Consider the following 23,825-nt stretch of genomic DNA (forward strand, 5'->3'; position numbering starts at 1 on the left):
TTGTGATCCCAGAGTCCTGGGATAGAGCCCCAAGTCCAGATTTAGCAAGCAGTTTGCTTCTCCCTCTTCCTGTTCCCCCATCCCTCCACATGCATGCTCTCTCTCAGCCACCGCAGCACCACTCTTTCTTATATTATATGTACATCCCGCCCCAACCATCTCCACACATACACTTAGTTCTATCTTTATCCTATTTTTAGAATCAATCACCTCAATTTCAAAATCCAAAATCCTGAAAGAGAGAATTTTAAAAGCAGCAAGAGGAGCTCCTGAGTGGCTCAGTGGATTATAGCCTCTGCTTTCGGCTCCGGTCATTATCCCAGGGTCCTGGGATCGAGACCCACATCAGGCTCTCTGCTTAGCGGGAAGCCTGCACCCCCCTCACCTGCCTGCCTCTCTGCCTACTTGTGATCTCTGTCTGTCAAATAAATAAATAAAATCTTTAAAAATAAATAAATAAAAGCAGCAAGAGAAAAGTTACATATAAGGGAAACTCTGTAAGATTATCAGCTGATTTTTTTTTTTTTTAAGATTTTGTTTATTTATTTGACAGAGAGAGAGAGACACAGTGAAAGAGGGAACACAAGCAGGGGGAGTGGGAGAGGGAGAAGCAGGCTTCCTGCTGAGCAGGGAGCCTGACTCGGGCCTCGATTCCAGGACTCTGGAATCATGACCTGAGCTAAAGGCAGATGCTTAACAACTGAGCCACCCAGGCACCCCTATCAGCTGATTTTTCAACAGAAACTCTGCAGGCCAGAAATGGGTGACATGATATATTCAGAGTACTGAAAGGAAAAACTGTGCAGCCAAGAATACTCTGTCCAGCAAGGCCACCATTCAGGATAGGAGGAAAGAGAAAGAAGTTCCCAAACAAAAGCTAAAGGAATTCATCACACTAAACCTGCTCTACAAGAAATGTTAAAGGGGACTCTTTGAGTGGAAAGGAAAGACCATAAGTAGAAGAAAAGTAGGAAGCACAAGAGCAATAAAAATAAGTATATATAAAAATATCTGTCAAGGGGCGCCTGGGTGGCTCAGTAGGTTAAAGCCTCTGCCTTCAGCTCAGGTCATGATCTCAGGGTCCTGGGATCGAGCCCCACATCGGGCTCTCTGCTCGGCAGGGAGCCTGCTTCCTCCTCTCTTTCTGCCTGCTTCTCTGCCTACTTCTGATCTCTGTCAAATAAATAAATAAAATCTTAAAAAAAAATTACCTGTCAAGACACAAAATAAAAAGATGTAAAGTATGATATCACATACCTAAAACAGGGGAAAAAGAGAGAGGAGTAAAGAATGAGTTCAAACTTAAGCAACCATCAACTCAATATAGACTGCTATATGCAGATGTTATATACAAACCTAATGGTAACCATAAATCAAAAACCAGTGAAATATATGCAAAATATAAAGAGAAAGGAATCCAAGTGTATCTCTAAAGAAAGCCAACTAATTGTGAGAGTAGAGAGCAAGAGGAGAAACAGAGAACTACAAAAAGAACAACAACAAAAATAAAACAAGTAACAAGATGACATTAAGTACATGTCTATCGATAATTACTTTGTATGTAAATGGATGAAATGCTCCAATCAAAAGACACAGGGTGAGAGAAAGGGTTAAAAAAAACAAGATCCATCTATATGCTGCCTAACAAGAGACTCATTTCAGACCTAAAGATACACACAGATTGAAAGCAAAGGGAAGAAAAACCATTTATCATGCAAACGGTATGAAAAGAGAGCCAGGGGAGCAATAAAAATGGACTTTAAAATAACAACTGTAACAAGAGACAAAGAAGGACATTCTATAGTAATAAAGGGGATTCAGTAATAAGCTGTAACAATTGTACATATTTATGAGGCCAATATGGAAGCACCAAATACATAAAATAGTTAAAAACAAATATAAATAAGTGATAGTAATATGGTAATAGCAGGAGACTTTAACATCCCAATTACTCATAGGACAGAGCATCCAAACACGAAATCAACAAGGAAACAGTGGCTTTGAATGATGCACTGAATCAGATGGATTTAACAGATACATTCAGAACATTCCATCCTAAAAGAGCAGAATACACATTCTTTTCAGGTGCACATGGAACATTCTCCAGAAGAGATCACATATTATGCCACGAGTCTCAATAAATTAAAAAAATCGTAGTCATATCACACACATCTTTTCTGACCACAAAGCTATGAAACCGTAAACCAACCACAAGAAAAAATCTGGAAAGACCACAAATAACATGGAGGTTAAAGAACACGCACTAAACAACAAATGGGTCATCTAAGAGATCAAAGAAAAAATAAAAAATTACATGGAAACAAATGAAAATGAAAACAGAATGGTCCGAAATCATTGGGATGCATCAAAAGTTGTTCTATGAGGGCAGTTAATAGCAATACAAGCTGCTTCAAGAAGGAGAGATCTCAAACAACTTTAAACCTAACGAAGTTAGGAAAAGAAGACACAAACCAAAAACCAGCAGAAGGAAGGAAATAATAAAAGATCAAAACAGAAATAAAGGAAACAGAAACTAAAAATCCCCTAATAGAACGGACTAAAGAAATCAGGGGCTGGTTCTTTGGAAAGACCAACAAAATTGGTAAATCTTTAGTCAGACTCATAAAAAAGAGAGCAAGAACTCAAACAAAATCACAAATGAAAGAGTAAAAGTAACAACCAACACCACAGAAATACAAAGGATTGTAAGAGAATACCATAAAAAATTACATGGCAACAAACTGGAAAACTGAGAAGAAATGGGTAAATTCCTAGAAACATAACCTCCCATAACTGAATCAGGAAGAGAAAATCTGAACAAACTGATGACCAGCAATGAAACTGAATCAGTGATCAAAAAATTCCCAACAAACAAATGTCCAGAACAGAAGGCTTCACAGGTGAACTCTACCAAATATTTAAAGAGGAGTAAATATCCATTCTTCTCAAACTATTTCAAAAAACAGAAGAGGAAGGGAAGTTTCCAAATTCAGCCTATGATTCCAAAATCAGGTAAAGACTCTATTAAAAAAAAGAACTAGGGGCGCCTGGGTGGCTCAGTGGGTTAGGCTGCTGCCTTCGGCTCGGATCGTGGTCTCAGGGTCCTGGGATCGAGCCCCACGTCGGGCTCTCTGCTCTGCGGGGAGCCTGCTTCCTCCTCTCTACCTGCCTCTCTGCCTACTTGTGATCTCTGTCTGTCAAATAAATAAAATCTTAAAAAAAAAAAAAAAGAACTACAGGCCAGTATCTTTGATGAACATAAATGCAAAAATCCTCAATGAAAAATTAGGAAACCAAATCCAACAATAAATTTTAAAAAGTCATTCACCATGTGATCAAGTGGGATTTATCTCCAGGATGCAAGGGCAGTTTAATATTTGCAAATCAATCAACATGACACATCAGATCAGTAAGAGAAAGGATAAGAACTATATGATCAATAGACACAGAAAAAGCATTTGACAAAGTACAACATCCATTTGTGATAGAAACTCTCAGCAAGGTAGGTTTAGAGGGAATATACCTCAACATAATCAAGGCCATAATCATACTTGATGGTGAAAAACTGAAAGCCTAAGGTCAGGAACAAGACAAAGATGTCCACTTTCACTATTTTTATTCAACATAGTACTGGAAGTCCTAGCCACAGCAGTCAAGCAAGAAAAAGTAGTAAAATGTATCCAAATTGGTAAAGAGGAAGTAAAACTTTCACTATTTGCAGATGACATGATACTATATATAAAAAATCCTTAAGACTCCACTGAAAAACTATTAGTACTGATAAATGAATTCAGTTAAGGTCACAGTATACAAAACCAATTTACAGAAATCCACTGCATTTCTATATACTAATAATGAAGTAGCAGAGGGGGTGCCTGCATGGTTCAGTTGGTTAAGCATCCAACACTTGGTTTTGGCTCAGGTCATGATCTCAGGGTCCTGAGACTGGGCCTCTCATCAAGCTCTATACTCAGCATGGAGTCTGCTTGTCCCTCTCTCTCCCGCTTTGCTTCTCCCTATGCACTCTATCTCTCAAATAAATAAAATCTCTTAAAAAAAAAGTGTAGTAGAAAGAGAAATTAAGAAAATAGTTCCATTTACATTATACCAAAACTAATAAAATACCTGGCAATACACTTAACCAAAAGGTCAAAAACCTATACTTTGAAAACTATAAAACAGTGATAAACAAAACTGAGGACAACACAAACAAATGGGAAGATATTCCATGCTCATGGATTAGAAGAAAAAATATTGCTAAAATGTTCATACCACCCAAAGCAAAGTACAGATTTTGTGTAATTCCTATCAAAATATCACCAACATTCTTTACAGAACTAGAAAAAAAACAATCCTAAAATTTGTATGGAATCACCCAAGACCCTGAATAGGCAAAGCAATCTTGAAAAAGAACAAAATAGAAGATATCATAATCTTAGATTTGAAGATATACTATAAAACTATAGTAATCAAAACAGTATGGTGCTGGCACAAAAGAGGACACATAGATCAATAGAAGAGAGAGCCTAGAAATAAATCCACAATTACATGGTCAATTAACCTTTGACAAAGGAGGCAAGAATATGCAATGAGAAAAAGTCTCCTCAACAAATGGTGCCTGAAAACCTGGAAAAGAATGAAACAGGGCCATTTTCTCACACCCTACACAAAAATAAACTCAAAATGTTAACCTTACATCTGTCAGAAGGGTGAGATCAAAGGACAAGAAATATCGTTTGGTGAGGATGTGGAGAAAAACGAACGCTTGTGCAGTGTCAGTGGAAATGCAAATTGTTGCAACCACTGTGGAAAATAACATGAAGTTTCCTTAAAAAATTAAAAAATAGAAGGGTGCTTGGGTGGCTCAGTCGGTTAAGCATCTGCCTTTGGCTCAAGTCATAATCTCAGGGTCCTAGATGGACACAGGACCTTACCCCGCACCCCACCCCCACTCATGCTCGCTCCGTCTCTTGCCTCTGCTCTCAAATAAATAAATAAAATAAATAAATAAAGAAAGAAAATTAAAAACAGAATTACCATATGATCCAGAAATTATCCTTTTTTAAAAAATGTTTTATTTATTTATTTGACAGAGATCATAAGTAGGCAGAGAGGCAGAGAGAGAGGAGGAAGCAGGATCCCCGCAGAGCAGAGAGCTCGATGTGGGGCTAGATCCCAGGACCCTGGGATCATGACCCAAGCCGAAGGCGGAGGCTTTAACCCACTGAGCCACCCAGGCGCCCCTGATCCAGAAATTATCCAAAGAAAATTAAAACATTTATTTTAAAAGTGTCTATTATAGCATTATTCACACTAGCCAAGACATGGATGTAATCAACCTCAGTTTCCATCCACAGATGAATGGATAAAGAAAATGTGGTGTGTGTATATCTATATATACACATACACACACACAAAATGGGATATGATATTACATATACACACACACACACTAGGATAGGATATTACTTAGCCCTAAAAACGAATGATATTGCCATCTGTAACAATATGGATGGATCCTAGAGAGTATAATGTTAAATGAAATAAGTCAGAAAAAGACAGATACCATATAATTACAATCATACATAAAATTTTAAGAAACAAATGAACAAAGTAAAAAAAAAAAAACAAACAGGCTTGTAAATACTGTGGCAAACTGGTAACAAAGTAAAAAAAAGAAAAATAAAAAACAAACAGGCTTGTAAATACTGTGGCAAACTGGTGGTTGCCAGAGGGGAGGAAGGCATAGGGATGGGCAAAACAGATAATGGGGATTAAGAGTATATTTATCTTTTTTTTAAAAATATTTTATTTATTTATTTGACAGACAGAGATCACAAGTATGCAGAGAGGCAGGCAGAGAAAGAGGAGGAAACAGGCTTCCTGCTCAGTGGAGAGCCCGATGCGGGGGGCTCGATCCCAGGACCCTGAGATCATGACCTGAGCCGAAGACAGGCTTTAACCCACTGAGCCACCCAGGCACCCCAAGAGTACATTCATCTTGATGAGCACTAAGTAATGCACTGAATTGTATTATACACCTAAAACCAATATGTGGTATATATATATACACACACACACACACACACACACACATATTACACAATATGTTAACTATGCTGGAATTAAAGTAAAAAATTTTAAATTCCGTATTCCTGTAGGTAAAGAACTCCTTCTCTTCCAACTTGGCTATGAAGGTAACAAATTCTCTGTTTTTGTCCATCATCATGTTTTATAAGTAAAAAAGCTTGTATGTACTCCTCTCCCATCTCCAGTTTTCTAAAGGAGGAGCTTGCCCTGACATGTATACGAAGCTTCCCTGGCTAACTCAAAGTGTGGTCTGTGGGCCAGCAAAAACACTTGGGAGCTTCTTTAAAATATGGAATCTTAGCCCCCAGCAGGAGAGCTAGCAGAAGCTAACTCGTCTCAGCGAGAAGTTAAATGACCTACAGGAGGACAAACCTGCAATCTGATCGTAACAGCACTATATTCTGAGGTCAGGTATATTTTAATTATTGTTACATGATTAAACTGAGTACCAGACAATAATTTTTTAGCCACTTATCACAGAAACACTGAAGTTTAATTAAACTTACAATTCAATTAGTCCGCTCCAGTATCCTCCCAATGCCACAGTGAACACAGCAATTACAAAAATAACCACCATAGTATAGTCAAAGTTAGGCCATGATGGAGAATACATTTTTACAGTAATGTTATCTCCAAGAGTCTGAAAGACAAAATAAAAATAAAACCAGAATTAGTTTTCTTTCTCTTCCAGTGTATGGCAGCAATATTACAATTTCACTCTGAAAGGGATAAGACAGAATCAAGAACACTAGAATCCTTTTTGACTACATGATATATTCTCTTGTCAGAATTACGAGACTATGCTTTCGTTTATTAAATCCTCTAAGTTTGGTGTTTCACCTAGTCATATCCTGTACAGAGATTTAAGGATAAGATAAATGAAGATAAAGAAGTCAAAACAAATAAATATCCTTTCTAAAATCAGGGCTCAGAAACACCCTGTGCTGAGAGGTGAACGCTTCTCAAACAAAGACTTGATAGGCCTTTATAGCTTCTTGTTAGCAAATGGAGCATATATAATTTAAATTAAATACCAGTGGTTAAAAGTAAAGAATTGTACTATGAATAAACTTTGTCTAGTATGTAATTACTAATTTACCTGCTTCATATCTATAAAGTCTTTGCGGCTTATAAATGCAATCAGTATTTTCACATCATGAAATTCAGATTTGTTCCCTGAGGGAGGAAACTAAAAGAAAAAAAAAACACATTATGAAAACTTATGAGCTACTAATATATTTATAATAAAATACAAATTATTCCTTTAAATATAAGTATTGTATCTTGGGACGCCTGGGTGGCTCAGTGGGTTAAAGCCTCTGCCTTCAGCTCAGGTCATGATCCCAGGGTCCTGGGATCGAGTCCCACATCAGGCTCTCTGCTCAGTGGGGAGCCTGCTTCCCTCTCTCTCTCTGCTGGCCTCTCTGCCTGTCAAATAAATAAATGAAATCTTAAATAAATAAATAAATAAAAGTATTGTATCTTTTTTAAAATTCCAAAACAAAGTTTCCTATCTTCTGCCTTGATATTATATAGTAAGAGTTCTCAAATGGGAATCCTTTTAGCATAAACTTAAACTGATTTATATACTGGTATATCAAACGTGTTTGTGCGTGATTACACTGAGGTTTAATTAAACTTGCACACACTTATTCCTAAGAAAGTCTTGTCCATTTTAGGAACAGAAAAGACATTACAAAGTTTTCCAACTAAATGCCTATCAAAGCCAGAATGTTTATTTTATTATTTTTAAATTTCTATCACAATTATTTTTTTAAATTTTTTATTTTTTATAAACATATATTTTTATCCCTAGGGGTACAGGTCTGTGAATCACCAGGTTTACACACTTCACAGCACTCACCAAAGCACATACCCTCCCCAATGTCCATAATCCCACCCCCTTCTCCCAAACCCCCTCCCCCCAGCAACCCTCAGTTTGTTTTGTGAGATTAAAAGTCACTTATGGTTTGTCTCCCTCCCAATCCTTTTTAAGTGGTCTCCACACCCAGCACGGAGCCAACACGCAGCTTGAACTCACAACCCTGAGATCAACACCTGAGCTGAGATCTAGAGTCAGATGCTTAACTGACTGAGCCACCCCAGACTGTTTATTTTAAAAGAATCCTACCATCAGATTATTCAAAACTCAGCCCCTAAACTACACACCAAAAAGGCAATACAATATTTATGAAATTTGATACTTTTCATGAGCTCAAAAGTTAGTAAAGTTTTAAAACTTACTAGGACACTGTTATTGGCAACCAACAATGCTTCGGCACCTCCTGTTTGTGCGATTCTGGCTTTTTCAAGAATATGGCAGGTTCCCCACTGTACTACAACTGCTTTGCTCTTTATTCCATCAGGTGGAATATCAGAAAGGTTGCATAGTGGTGTGGTAGTCAGATTCATCAAACTGATGGAAGTCTGGGAAGAAGAAATGTCTTTAACATAAAAAACATATTTCACAAAAATGCATTCAGTGACAAAGTATCAATATTGGTTTAATACTAGGTTCTTTTAAATTATAAGTACTTTATGACAACCAGGCTTTGAGGTATTTTAAAATTCCCTAATTTGTTTTTCCCACAGAAAGAAAAATACTTAAGCCAAAACAATAAAAGTTACTGTTTATTGATCATTTTATATTACAACTAGTTCACACACTAAAACATAATCACTCATTCTCACCTTTCAATAATTTTATGTTTACAAATAAATAATAACTGTGATTTACTTACTGCATTTTCTAGGGTATTTGGAAGAGCCGTCCAATGAGGGTTATATAGCATGCAGTAGTCCTTAGATGGTAAAGGTCTGCCATTTCCAGACGCATGCAGGATTGCTTCCTGAGCAGCTGTCTAGGACACGAACAATAATTTTCACACTGGTAATAATTCGCTTTGTCAATAACTAAGGATTTTAATAATGCTATTTATATATAGGTTTGACCACACTTCCTTAAGAGGGAAGGTCTTCCAATGAATTTATTTCTTCTTGTTTGAGGAAATACTGAAATCATATACTTTCACCCAGAACACATTCTTTTATGTGTTAAGTATTATCAACACATGTGTTAAGTATTTTATGTGTTAAGTATTATTTTATGTGTTGTTAAGTGACTTATGTATTAAGTCACTTTCTTTTTTTTTTTTTTTAAAGATTTTATTTATTTATTTGATAGAGAGAGATCACAAGTAGGTAGAGAGGCAGGCAGAGAGAGAGAGAGAGGAGGAAACAGGCTCCCTGCTGAGCAGAGAGCCCGATGCGGGACTCGATCCCAGGACCCTGAGATCATGACCTGAGCCGAAGGCAGCGGCTTAACCCACTGAGCCACCCAGGCGCCCCTTAAGTCACTTTCTTATGGGGACACAATTATGGTCCTTGTTAAAAGGGCCAAATCCCACAAGGATTGCTGCTATGCGATAACTTCAATATTCTCTTCACACCCTGAAACTTTCCTTCCAATCTCTTATGAGTTATTACTTCATTGTTTACATAGCATAAAAGAAAATGCACTTGAAATCCCTCAATTTGCCTTGCATGTCCACTCTCACCATTGTTACTTAAAATAGCACTGGAAGTCCTAGCCTCAGTAATCAGACAACAAAAAAGAAATAAAAGGTATCCAAATCAGCAGAGAAGTCAAATCTCCACTATTCCCAGACAACATGATACTCTATGTAGAAAACCCAAAAGACTCCACCAAAAAGTTGCCAGAACAATAAAGTCACAGGATACAAAATTAATGTGCAGAAATCTGTTGTTTTTTTTTTTTTTTAAGATTTTATTTAGAGACAGAACACAAGCAGGGGGAGCAGCAGGCAGATGGAGATGGAGAGAGAGAAGCAGGCTCTCTGGTGAGCAAGGAGTTGGATGCAGGACTCCATTCAAGGACACTGGGATCATGACCTAAGCCAAAGGCAGATGCCTAACCAACTGAGCGACCCAGGTGCCCCATCTGTTGTCTTTCTATATACCAGTCATAAAGGAGCAGAAAGAGAAATCAAGGAATTGATCCAACTTAAAACTGCACCAAAATTCATAAGGTACCTAGGAATAAACCTAACCAAAGAAGTGAAAAAACTACATTCTGCAAACTATAAAACACGAATGAAAAAAATTGAAGAGGACACAAGGATATGGAAAAACATTCCATGCTCATGGGTTGGAAGAACAAATATTGTTACAATGTCCACAGCATCCAAAGCAATCTACAGAATCAGCAGTAATCCCCATCAAAATACACCATTTTTCACAGAGCTAGAACAAACAATCCTAAAATTTGTATGGAACCACAAAAGATCCTGAATAGCCAAAGCAATCTTGAAAAAGAAAAGCAAAGCTGAATGCATTACAATTCTGGATTTTAAGCTCTATTACAAATCTACAGTCATCAATACAGTATGGTACTGGCTCCAAAAAACACACACAGATCATGGAACAAAACAGAAAACCCAGAAATGGGCCCCCAGCTATATGTTCAACTAATCTTCAACAAAGCATGGAAGACGGGCACCTAGGTAGCTCAGTGGGTTAACCATCTGCCTTTGGCTCAGGTCATGACCTCAGGGTCTTAGAATGAGACCCATGTTGCATAGAGCTCTCTGCTCAGCAGGGAGTCTGCTTCTTCCTCTTTCTCTGCCTCTCCTCCTACTTGTGCTGTCTCTCAAAAATATAAATAAAATCTTCAAAAAACAAAAACAAAAACAGGAAAGAATATCCAATGGAAAAAAGTCTCTTCAACATATGATATTTGGAAAACTGGACAGCAACATGCAAAAGAATCAAACTGGACTACTTTCTTAAACCATACACAAAAATAAATTAAAAATTGATGAAAGACCTAAATGTGACACAAGAAACCCATCAAAATCCTTGAGGAGAACACAAGCAGCAACTTCTTTGACACTGGCTATAGCAACTTCTTACTAGATGTAGCTCCAGAGGCAAGGGAAACAGAACCAAAAATGAACTATGACTTCATCAATAGGTGCCTAGATGGTCAGTCAGTAGAGAATACAACTTTTGATCTCACGATTGTGAGTTTGAGCCCCACTGTGGATGTAGAGATTAGTTAAAAATAAAATCTTAAAAAAAAGGACTTCATCAAGATAAAAAGTTTTGGCACATTAAAGGAAAAACAAAACAAAAAGGCACCTTACTGAATGGGAGAAGGTATTTGCAAATAACATATCTGATAAAGGGTACCTAAAACCTATTAGAACTTATCAAACTCAACACCCCCCAAAAACAAATAATCCAATTAGGAAATGAGCAGAAGACACGAATAGACATTTTTCCAAAAAAGACATCCAGGTGGCTAACAGACACATGCAAAGATGCTCACCATCTCTCACCATCAGGGAAATAAAAATCAAAACTACAATGAGGTATCATCTCATGCCAGTAGGAATGGCTAAAATAAAAAACACAGGAAATAAAAGATGTTGACGTGCATGTGGAAAAATGGGAACCCTCTTACACTGTTGGTGGGAATGCACACTAGTGTAGCCACTCTGGAAAACAGTATGGGGATTCCTCAAAAAGTTAAAAATAGAGCTACCCTACAACCCAACAACTGCACTACTAGGTATTTACCCAAAGGACAAGAGAATACTGATTCAAAAGGGCACAGGCACCCCAATGTCTACAGCAGCATTATCAACAACAGCGAAATTATACAAAGAGCCCTAATGTCCATCAACTGATGAATGGATAAAGAAGATGTGGCACATATACAATGGAATATTACTCAGCCATCAGAAAGGATGAAATCTTGCCATTTCACTGATGTAGATGGAGCTAGACTGTATTATGCAAAGCAAAATAAGTCAATCAGAAAAAGACAAATACTAAATAATTTCACTCATATGTAAAAAAAAAAAAACTCTTAAATACAGAGAACAAACTGGTGATTGCCAGGGGTAGGAGGATGGGTGAAATAAAGGGTACGAGTAAGAGTACACTTATCTTGCTGAGCACTGAGCAATGTACAGAAATGCTGAATAATTATATTATATATCTGAAACTAATACAACATTGTATGTTAATGACACTTCAATTAAAAAAATAAATGGGGCGCCTGGGTGGCTCAGCAGGTTAAATCTCTGCCTTCAGCTCAGGTCATGATCTCAGGGTCCCGGGATTAAACCCCCCATCGGGCTCTCTGCTCAGCTTTATGAATCTACTTTATGAAGTAGATTTTCCTCCCCCTGCCTGCCTCTCTGCCTACTTGTGATCTCCCTCTGTCAAATAAATAAATACAAATATATATAAAAAAAGAAATGCACAAAGAAAACTGTGTAAGGATATTCACAATATCATGTTACAGGAAAAAAAAAGTCAACAACTTTCACTAATAAGGAGCCCATTCCATTATGATATGCACAGTACAAAGCCATTAAAAAGAAAGAACTAGGGGTGCCTGGGTGGCTCAGTTGTTAAGCGTCTGCCTTCAGCTCAGGTCATGATCCCAGGGTCTTGGGATCGAGTCCTGCATCAGGCTCCCTGCTCGGCAGGAAGCCCGCTTCCTCCTCTCCCACCCACCCTGCTTGTGTTCCCTCTCTGTGTCTCTGGCTGTCAAATAAATAAATAAAATCTTTTAAAAAAAAAGGAAAGAACAAGATCCCGGAAGAGGTGTACACAGTGAGAAAAGCATGTTCCAGATAGATACTTACAGCATGATCCTATTTTTTAAGTAAGCTCTATGCCCAATGTGGGGCCTGAACTCACCAGCCAGAGATCAAGAGTCACACGCTCCATTGACTCAGTCGGCACCCCAATGTAACTAATTTTTATTAAAAAAAAAAAAAAAAAACAAAGAAAAGAAAAGTGACCTCCCACCCCAAGTTCCCTATATGTATCTGTACATTTATGTGAGCTTGAAGATGTGGAGCGAGACACACATCAGGCTATTTAAAAAAAGAGAGAGAGGGCGCCTGGGTGGCTCAGTGGGTTAAGCCGCTGCCTTCGGCTCATGTCATGATCTCAGGTTCCTGGGATCGAGTCCCGCATCGGGCTCTCTGCTCAGCGGGGAGCCTGCTTCCTCCTCTCTCTCTCTGCCTGCCTCTCTGCCTACTTGTAATCTCTCTCTGTCAAATAAATAAATAAAATCTTAAAAAAAAAAAAAAGAGAGAGAGAAAAAGGCAAGGGAAACAGTGTGAAAAGACTGGAGAAACTAAAAAGGAAAAACATTCAAAAACAGGAAAGTATAAAGCCCCTCTCCTCTTATCCTGGCTCTCAGTCACATATTTACACAGGAATTTCTTTCATGTTTCCAGACACTATCCATATACATTTAATATAAATGAATATATATATGAATACATGGATACATATCTCAAATATGTATAGTTTTATACATGAGGTCAAACTATACAGCTCTTTGGCTTTTCTATATATTCCTAAATTTATGAAGTAGATTCCATATTGACACATACACACTACCTTCTTCTATACAATATATAACATTCAGTGTTACTTTTATAATTACTAAAACTAAGAGATTTTTAAAAAGCTGAAATGTTCAAGGAAGTACAAAGATACGCAAAAAGGAAACATTTATTGCTAAAAAGGGAATATAATCATCCCTACAATTGAAGAAAATTCAACACTGATAAAAGCAAAACTCACTGATATTGGAATTACGAAGGCAAAACAAAAATTTCAGTGGAAGATTAGTATTACAAAAGTAGAACCAAACACAACTGTAGAATAATTAGTATTCGATGTGAAACAACCCGCAAATTTCATTAGCAAACTACCATGCTTAAACAACTTCAGCATTTCCGCTACATTTTTTGAAACATTTTGAAAATTTTATTTGTTTAGTTGACAGAGAGAGAGAGCAAGCACAAGCCGGGAGAGCTGGAGACAGAGGGAGAGAGAGAAGCAGGCTCCCTGCTGAACAGGGAGCCCGATGCGGGGCTTGATCCCAGCACCCTGGGATCATGACTGGAGCAGAAGGCAGACACTCATCTGACTGAGCCAGCCAGGCAAACCTCCACTATATTTTTAAAAATATCTTAGTAAATTTCTTACAGAGATTGTATAGCTTCAAAAATTTAGTTTATTAACAATAGATATAATGAGCTTTCGAATTAAGAGCCCTGGGACAGAATGGTTTCACCATTTACGCCTGTGTTCCAAGTTACTTGACCTGTTCTAAGCTTCAACATCCTCAGCTTGGACACAGTTGTCATGAAGACTGAGGTAACGCAAATATTTGCACATATTAAGCTCTTAGTAAATAGTAACTATTATTATTAATTATAAATAAGACATCTAGCAACCTGCCAAGCCCTTGTATTATGCACAAAAAATATGAGATGATTAATGGTTGTTTAGGGCTTGGTGGGATATGTGAATACGAGGTGACAGCTAAAGAATGTGGATTTCTTTACCCATGTACCCCCTGATACACACATGCACAGCCTCCCCCATTATCAACATCTGCACCAGAGGGGTATATCTGTTACAAGCAGCAAACTTACATTGGTCATTACCACCCACAGCCCATAGTTGACATTTAGGATTCACTCTTGGGTGTTGTACATTCCATACATTTTGACATGTACCCACCATCACAGTAACCTGCAGAGTAAGGAATAGTTTCACTGCTGTAAACAACCTCTGTGTTCCACCTATTTGCTTCTTTTTGGGGTGATGTAAATGTTTAAAAATGGACTGTGTTAACAGTTGCACAGATCTGTGAATATACTAAAAGCCACTGCATTGCACATTTCAAATAGGTAAACTACATACTATGTGAATTACATCTCAATAAACCCGACTTCCTCCAGAGAAACACTACATTAGAAATTACAGTTTTACTATGAAGATTAAAAACCAATATGAAATAATCAGAAACAGAATGTGATTAAAGTCAGAGTCTCTAATAAAAACTGTGATAATTCTTATGGTGTTAGAAATGCAAATTCTTGGACCCTATTCCAGATCTACTGAATCAGAAATTGCCAGGCAGTTTATTTTTACAAGCCCTTCTGGAGATTCTGCTACGTGTGTTTCAGAAGCACAGCGACAGAAGCAGAGCATCTCAAAATTTATTGTGCATACAAATAATTTAGCAATCATATTAAAATGTAGATTTTGACTCAGTAGGTCTGGGTGGAGTATGAGATTCTGCATTTTTAACTAGATCCTAGGTGATGTTGATGCTGCTGGTCTAAGGTCCACACTTTGAGTAGCAAGGCCTTAAGAGAACAGAGTAGTGGAAAGCACATTACTGTGGGTCAATTAGTAGGGAAGCATAAAGAAAAAGGCTTGAAACTCAGCGACCCTTCAAGCATTACAAACACCAAATTCGGTGAGGCTTGTGGTCCACCCACATGCCAGCATTAGATCATTTGACAAAGATCCTATGATGGAAGCGCAGGATATCTTCCTTCACATCTTCCAAGTTAGAGACGTGCTGCACAACAACTGGATTTTCCTTTGTAATCAACTGTGGTCTGGTCTTCCATGACTTTATGCAACCTTTAAAAATTATGTTTGCATTTTCAGTCAGTAATGGAAATATTCTCAAAGTAAAAAGCTTAGTATCAAGGGCTTAAACAGATTTAGAGATAATACTCTAGGCCCTTTATTTCATAGCTCTAACAGGTCCCAAACGACCAAAATGAAGTGGTCTCAGGGGCCAAGATTAGAACTGAGCTCTCCAAAACCTAGACCAGTAGTCTTTCAACTCTGCTACCATTTCAAGTTCCTTCCTGCAGTTTCATCCCCAAGCAAGTCCTAGTGCCCAACCAGCACCCTCCTGTTTTATATTATACTGGTCACATGGATCTCTACATTGGTTGTTCACTCCCTCATCTGTGATACTGGTGTAGATCTCCTACCCCAAATTCCTCTAATATCTGATTAGTTCCTCCCACATCTTTTCCTTATACTCTTCTAAATACTCCCAACTCTAGGTCTCTAGAGCTTCACACCATTTCTTTTCCTAGGACAATGCCTTACTGCTCCCCCACAACTTCCCTCTGCATACCAGGTCCTACAAATACTGACTGTGGTCAGGTTTTCTCCAGGATCATCAAATCATTGGTTTTATAGTGGTGCCTTCATATTCACAACTTACTTGATCCTCATAGACAAGATAACTTGACTAGCCCATGGTAGTAAAGTAGTACTTCCTTTTCTGCCCCAAATTTACCTCCTTAAAACTTCATGGGATGTCTGTTGCTCACAAACAGTTCCGAATTTACTTTATCTAGATCACTTGACTTCAGTCATATTCCCTATCATCTTCTTTTCAAACCAAAAATATTGGTGTCTAAATCTATCTTAATGTTACAGTGACCTATGCCTTTGCTTATTTTTCTCAACAGCTTTCAGTATGACAGGTGTCAAATGATTACCAAAAGCCTAAAAAGGAACACCTGCAATGACGTCTACTACACTCCCTTGCCTGCACACGTACTAGCTCCCCATCTTCTCAGACCAGTCGGACTGTAAACTAAAGGGACATGTACAAAAGGAGCTTGACCATGTCCATATACTTATGGGGAGTAAGCCTTGCACTGACCTTCATGTCCTGCTCGTCTTCCTGGGCATGTGAATTACGGGCCTCTGTTCCAGCAGCCTCCTGATGCTGACTTACCAGCCCAATGTTAACCAAGTGAGAACAGGCCTGCTCTACTCCTGCCCAAGCTAATAGCACAGTTCAAGGATTCTTCTTTGAATCCTTCGTTCACAGGTTTATTTTGCCTTCTACCCTTCTTTCTTTTTCAAACAGTATCTTCTAGCAGATCTCTTTCCCAGATTGAAGTCTTCACATATTTCTTTCAAAAAGAACAAATCTCTACTAAAAATGTATCTACTGTGCTCCCTCCTATCCTGTATACATGTGACCCTCTGGGTCTGCCAGAACTCTGTATCTTGGCCCATTTTCACCTGATGAAGTGAAGCACTGAGTAACACAATGTTAACCTCTTCCCGTGTGTACATTTAATTCCCTTTAAAAGCCTCAACAGATTTGTTAAGCATGGTTCTTCCTTCTTCCTACAGATTATGCTCAATGCTCTGTACAGAAATTTCTTAGCTGTTATTATAGATCAGTGCCTCTTGAACATTAATGTTTTTGTTAAATGCAGATTCTGATCCAGCAGCTCTTGGGTGGAGCTTATGATCATGCATTTTGAAAAAGCCTCCAGGTGAGGCTCTGGTTATACGGAGTACATGGTTATGCACTGCATCATGAATAGTGGTGAAACTAACAAGTCTTCTAGATATTATTGGGGTCCTCCCGGGAATTTTCTCAAGAGGTGAGTCATACTGTATCTGCAGTCTTCTGCTGGTATAACCAATAGTCATATTTTTGGCCAGGAGTTCTACTCACCCATGAGTTCCTTCAAAGCTCTTCAGTATATGCATCCCTGGGTCCCAGCTTCCCCCAACCCCTTCACAGTCTATCAATCAAACCAGATTCAAGTTATTTGTATTGCTATCCATTAGACATACATCACCCTTTAGTTTCAAGGGGCAATGTACAAATGTGTCTATAATTCTCTCTCCAATTAACCCCCCAGCAATCTTTCCTCATGAAAACTACAGATTAAATTATTTCTTCATGTTTAGACACCAAATACAAGAACTGGAGCTTAGGGAAAAATTTTGTTAATAAACAGAATTTATCTATAATGAAAACCAGCAATTAAAAAGATGCTATATTCCAGGGGTGCCTGGGTGGCTCAGTGGGTTAAAGCTTCTGCCTTCGGCTCAGGTCATGATCCCAGGCTCCTGGGATTGAGCCCCACATCAGGCTCTCTACTTGGCAGGGAGCTTGCCTCCCCCCTGCTTTGCCTGCCTCCCTGCCTACTTGTGATTTCTGTCAAATAAATAAAAATTAAAAAAAAATTTTTTTAAAAGATGCTACATTCAAAATAAATAAATAAATAAAGGCGCTATATTCCTAAACCAGAAGATTAAAAAAGTTGCAATGTAATCATGAATGCTAAATGCAACAGGAGCAATAGTCACCTATCCCATTACCCTTATAACCTAGCAATGTAGGAGGCATCCCTTTCTTTATAGACGTCTTTCCCTTTACACAGCTAGAGTTAATAGCAATATAGTAAGAGCAGGAGGGGGCCTCTATAGGAAAGACAAGAGCTGAGGTTGTGTATCCTGAAGGACACACTCCAAAGTTAGGCTTAAGTAACTTTCTTTCTTTCTTTTTTTTTTTTTTAAAGATTTTATTTATTTATTTGACAGAGAGAACGTGAGAGAGGAACACAAGCAGGGAGAGAGGGAAAGGGAGAAGCAGGCTCCCCACTGAGCAGGGAGTCCAATGTGGGACTCGATCCCAGGCCAGGACCCTGGGATCATGACCTGAGCTGCAGGCAGACGCTTAATGACTGAGCCACCCAGGTGCCCCCTAAGTAACTTTCTGATCATTCATTATTATGTATTTTCTATGTCTATTTCCTAATACATTATATAATCAACAACCTGCATTATTTCTACTCCTACCTCCAGGATTCAAGGTTGATGAAAATGATGCACTCAAAGTGACTAGACCCAGACCCATTAAGATTAAGTGTAATCTTAACCACTTATTAGTGGCTCAGCGGGTGCTAAGGCATTGAACAGCTATTTACAGGGAATCAGGAGTCTGTAGGCCATGGGAAAAGCCGAGCCAGCATCATCCTTGCACTCAGAAAATCTGGGGATTGTAACATACAGGCAAAGAGGTATTACGGTGTGGGGAGAAGACAGTCATTTATTCAGTATTCTGCAGTCTATGAGATGCTAGGGGAGACAGCAGAGAATGAGTCTGGTAAAGTTTCCCCTTCAAGGGGCTCCTATTTTACTAGTTACTTAGATCTATCCTTCTTCTTGGTTTTCTCTAAGTAATCTTACTACTTTATGATACATCTCAACTGTTACAGAATTTGTGATTTATACCAGAATTCACAAATTCAAATGACTACAAGGCCAGGCAACATAAATGCATAAAAAGTTGATTTAAGATTATAGTGCATAGTGATGTTTTGCAAATTCTGACCTAAAAACAATATAATTTTTAACAGAATCTTAGTGTTTTGGAGTAAGGATCTGTATCTGGAGACTTTATGGTCTTGAGTTTTGTAAACAGACCCAATTTCAGGTGAATTTTAGCCAAAGTTATCAAATATATAATATACATAACTTCTATCTTTAAACCCTTTCGTACAAATAAATTCACAAGTTTACCCAGTTAGTCTTCCTTTTTTTTTTTTTTCCTAAGATTTTATTTATTTTTTTGAGAGAGAGAGAGAAAGATCACAAGTTGGCAGAGCAGCAGGCGGGGGGGGGGGGGGGGGGAGCAGGCTCCCTGCTAAGCAGACAGCCTGATACGGGCTCTATCAAGCTAGGATCCTGAGCTCGATCCTAGTACCCTGAGATCATGACCTGAGCTGAGGGCAGAGGATTAACACACTGAGCCACCTAGGCGCCCCTTCAATTAGTCTTCTGACGTATTCTTGATGCACAAGAAAACATTATTGCACAACTTAGTGGAAAAATATCAAGGAAGGTTTAGAAACCCTGGGTTCTAGTCCTCTTTTTCATGCCTTTCCGTATGATCTAAGGCAAGTCATAAATCTTCCTGAACCTTTTCAAGATGATTTTGAGAGGAGATGTAGGTTACATTTTGGTAAAGAGATAGCACAGCCATCAGTGACTGATAAAGCAGACAATGGGATGCAGAATCCTCAGAGGCAAGCTAGAGGAGAGAAGGTTAAAAAAAATTTTGTGAAGAATCTAAGAGTTAAGGAAGGAATGTAACAGAACCAGTATGTTTAATGCCGTGATGTTGTAACAAAATACCACAGACTGGGTGGCTTAAACAAAAGAAATTTATTTTCTCATAGTCTGGAACCTAGAAGTTCAAGATCAAGGTGCAAACATACTTGTCCTTAATTGATTTCTGATAAGGGATCTTTTCTTAGCTTGTAGATGGCTGCTTTCTTCACATGGTTGGGAAAGAGAACAAGGCAACAATCCCATCATAAGGGTCCTGCGCTGACGACCTCATCTAAACCTAATTATCTCCCAAAGGCCAGTCTCCAAATACCGTCACACTGCAGGTTAGGGCTTCAACCTGAGTTTGAGAGCAATTCAGTCCATAGCATTTTGCCCTTGGGCCCCCAAATTCATTTTCTTCTCACACATAAAATACACTCATTTCATCCCAACAGTGCCCAAAGGCTTATTAACTCATTCCAGGATTAGGTCTAAAGTCCAAAGTTTCATCTAATATCATCTAAGTCAATGGGGCGCCTGGGTGGCTCAGTGGGTTAAGCCGCTGCCTTCGGCTCAGGTCATGATCTCAAGGTCCTGGGATCGAGTCCCGCATCAGGCTCTCTGCTCAGCAGGGAGCCTGCTTCCTCCTCTCTCTCTCTGCCTGCCTCTCTGCCTACTTGTGATCTCTGTCTGTCAAATAAATAAATAAAATCTTTAAAAAAAAAAAAAAAATAATATCATCTAAGTCAAATATGGGTAAAACTCAAGATACAGTTCATTCTGAGGCAAAATTCCTCTCCAGCTATGAACCTGCAGAACCAGATAAGTTATACGCTTCCAAAATATAACGGTAGGACAGACACAGGGTAGACATTTGCATTCCAAAAGGGAGGGGCGCCAGGGTGACTCAATCATCAGACTCTTGATATCTACTCTGGTCATGATTTCAGGCTCCTGAGACTGAAGACTAAGCTGAGTTGGGCTCTGTGCTGGGCATGGAACCTGCTTAAGATTCTCTCTCTCTCTCTGCCCCTGTCTTATGTCCCCTGTCCCCCACAGTTCCTCTCTCTTGGGGAAAAAAAAAAAAAAGCGTGTGTATGTGTGGGAAATCAGAAGGAAGAATGTGGTGACAGGACCCAAGCAAGTGTAAAACCTAGCAAAATAAATTCCATTAGATCTTAAGGATCAAGAATAATCCTTTTTGGGGGTGCCTGGGTGGCTCAGTGGGTTAAGCCGCTGCCTTTGGCTCAGGTCATGATCTCAGAGTCCTGGGATCGAGTCCCGCATCGGGCTCTCTGCTCAGCGGGGAGCCTGCTTCCTCCTCTCTCTCTGCCTGCCTCTCTGCCTACTTGTGATCTCTCTCTGTCAAATAAATAAATAAAATCTTTAAAAAAAAAAAAAAAAGAATAATCCTTTTTGGTTCAACGTCCCCCCTTCCAGGCATACTGGTAGTCAAACCCACCGAGTCCCCCAAGGCTCCAAGCAGAGGCCATATGACCTGCTGAAACTGAGGCAGTGGCCTGATCTCTGATTTTGCCTTTGGGTTCATTTCTACTCTGTCCTGAAGAATAATCCACGCGTCCAGAGCCGCAGAGCTGCACCATCCCACCTGTCAAATCCAAGAAGTCCAACAGCCTTTCTTCATTTACACTTTACTATATATGCAGTCAGGAGGAATCACACTGCTCCATCAACATTCTGCTTAGAAATCACCTCAGCTAAGTATCTAATTGCACTGCTCACAATTCTTCCTTCTACACAATACTACAATACATCACAGTCCAGCCAAGTTCTTTGCCATTTTAGAATAAGGACTGCGCTTCCTTCACTTTCTAATGACATGTTCTGCATTTCTGGGACTTCACCAGAACTGTCCTTAATGTCCGTATTTCTGGCATGCACCTCAAACCTCTTCTGGCCTCTACCCAGTTACAAAGCCGCTACCACATGCTTAGGTATTCACTGTTGCAGCACTGCACTCCTGCCCAAATCTGCCTTAGTCAGTTCTGCCACAACAGAATACCAAATGGTGGGTAGCTTAAACAGAAATTTATTTTCTCACAGTTCTCGAAACTAGAAGTCTAAGATAAAGGTGCCAGCATGGTTGGTTTCTGGTAAGGGTTTTTTCTTTTTGGCTTGTGGATGGACACTTTCTCACTGGGTCATCACATGGTATGTGTGGGGGGGATGGGTATTAGGGAAGAGAGAACAAGCTCTTTGGTGTCTTTTCTTACAAGGCATCAATCCATCACAAGGGATCTATCCTCTGACCTCTCTAAACCTACCTACCTCGTAGAGGAACCCTTTCAAAATACAATCACACTGGGGGCCAGGGTTTCAACATATGAATTTTGGGGAGACACAACTCAATCTACAACACAGCAACTCAGCATGTCCCTGACAGCTCTGGTAGCAGAACATACATTTTTTCCCCAAGAGGATGAGAGAGGAGCACAGAAGAGAGGGAATTAGAGAAGATTCTCTGAGTTGGTATATTATACCAAAGGAATGCAGATTTCAGCAAGATATTTCTCTGCTGGGGATCCTGATTATCACTTCACTGTAATAAGTTCAAGATGTAACTATGTAACACATCAAATTCTTTGAAGTAATGAAAAAAAAATGAACAGAACTTTTGTAAAAACATTATGGGAAAGATTCAGGATTCTTCAGAGAACTTTGAAGCAATTTTAGAAAACAGACCCCAGCTAAACTTTACTCATTGTTTTTGAAACAGAATTCTGTGACTGGGTCCAAATACCACCATGAAATAAAGCCCTAACAGTCACAGCTAGGGATGGGGATTGGACTGGGGAAGGAAGACTGAAATGGAATCATGGCAACTATGTGCCACGCGCTCTTTTTTATTTCTAGACTTATATGTTTAATGGGTTTAGAAATCATCAAAACAGCCAGATGTGCTACAGCTTGAGTTTAACAGGAGGTCAACTGGTGTGAGGAGGACAAGATGACGAGGGTACACTACATGATGCTGAAGGGCCTTTCCAATACTTAATCCTCTTCCTTTTCTAAAAGATGAGGCAGTGGTTTCTGGAGTGTGCTGCTTCTACATGAAGACAGTAGCCTTGTTCTTACATAAATAAAGGGAAAGAAAGCTGGTATCAGTGCCAGCTTCAAGAGCCCAGAAAGGAGAAATGAAATGATTAAACTGCCATCATTCATTCAGATGAACACAGAGAGGCCACCTAGAGCTATAAGATTAAGGAAGAGGAACAAGCAAGGGCTTCAGGGACAAAATGGTAAGAAGAAAAGAAAAAAAAAAGTCCAAAAGACTCCAGACAAAGGAAGTAGGTATCCAGTAAGTAGGCTGAAAGGAGAAATAATGCGCCTGCTGAGGAAAGGTACACCAGATTTGAGTTCCTCAGAAAAGGAAAGAGATCATTTCAGGAAGGGTCAAGAAGAAAAGAGACCCACTGAGAAACCAACAACAGAAAAATCTATAACAGTGGTTGGCCCTGAAAAAGATCTCTACAACTCAAAAAGATCTTGGCATTTTACTCATGCTCACTAAAACAGTGCCTGGCATATAATAGATGCACACTACATATTTGCAGAGGAAAAAACACCTTACTGAGTCCCACAACAGCCCTGAGAAGATCTTCCCTAGAATTAGCACAGTGAGATACAACAAAATATAAATGTGCGATATAAAAAGAATAAAATCTACACTGTGGAAGATATAGGCTAGCTATGATTTAGAGCAGGGGTGACCTTTAGATTTGTGAAGCCCTTGAAATTACACTCTAATCACATTTTTTAGCAACAGGGTTCAATGCTTTTGATTATAATTTCATTGTGAGTTATCAGCAATTGATATATTATTAAATCAATTACTGTACTGGCAAAAGATTATTGGGAATATGATGAATAGGATATATAGAGAGATGTATCTATATATATTATCTAGGTTACAGTTTCATGTGTATTTACATACCACCTGAATTGTTATCCTTTAGACATATGGTACA

At 38.9% G+C, this 23,825-nt stretch overlaps 1 protein-coding gene across 2 annotated transcripts in view; it reads right to left on the reverse strand.

Annotated features, from left to right (window-relative positions):
• Positions 1-23,825, reverse strand: part of SPPL2A (signal peptide peptidase like 2A) — a 50,487-nt gene that overhangs the window by 24,706 nt on the left and 1,956 nt on the right. For both annotated transcript variants that reach the window (XM_045067969.1, XM_045067970.1), the window contains exons 2-5: positions 8,832-8,951; positions 8,335-8,517; positions 7,190-7,279; positions 6,597-6,730 (exon numbers count right to left, since the gene is read on the reverse strand). In XM_045067969.1, coding sequence (XP_044923904.1) covers positions 6,597-6,730; positions 7,190-7,279; positions 8,335-8,517; positions 8,832-8,951 — 527 coding nt within the window. The remainder of the gene's footprint in view (positions 1-6,596; positions 6,731-7,189; positions 7,280-8,334; positions 8,518-8,831; positions 8,952-23,825) is intronic.

Source organism: Mustela putorius, unplaced genomic scaffold, assembly GCF_011764305.1.
Source record: "Mustela putorius furo isolate JIRA1106 unplaced genomic scaffold, ASM1176430v1.1 tig00003898_pilon_pilon_pilon, whole genome shotgun sequence".
Classification (NCBI taxonomy): domain Eukaryota; kingdom Metazoa; phylum Chordata; class Mammalia; order Carnivora; family Mustelidae; genus Mustela; species Mustela putorius.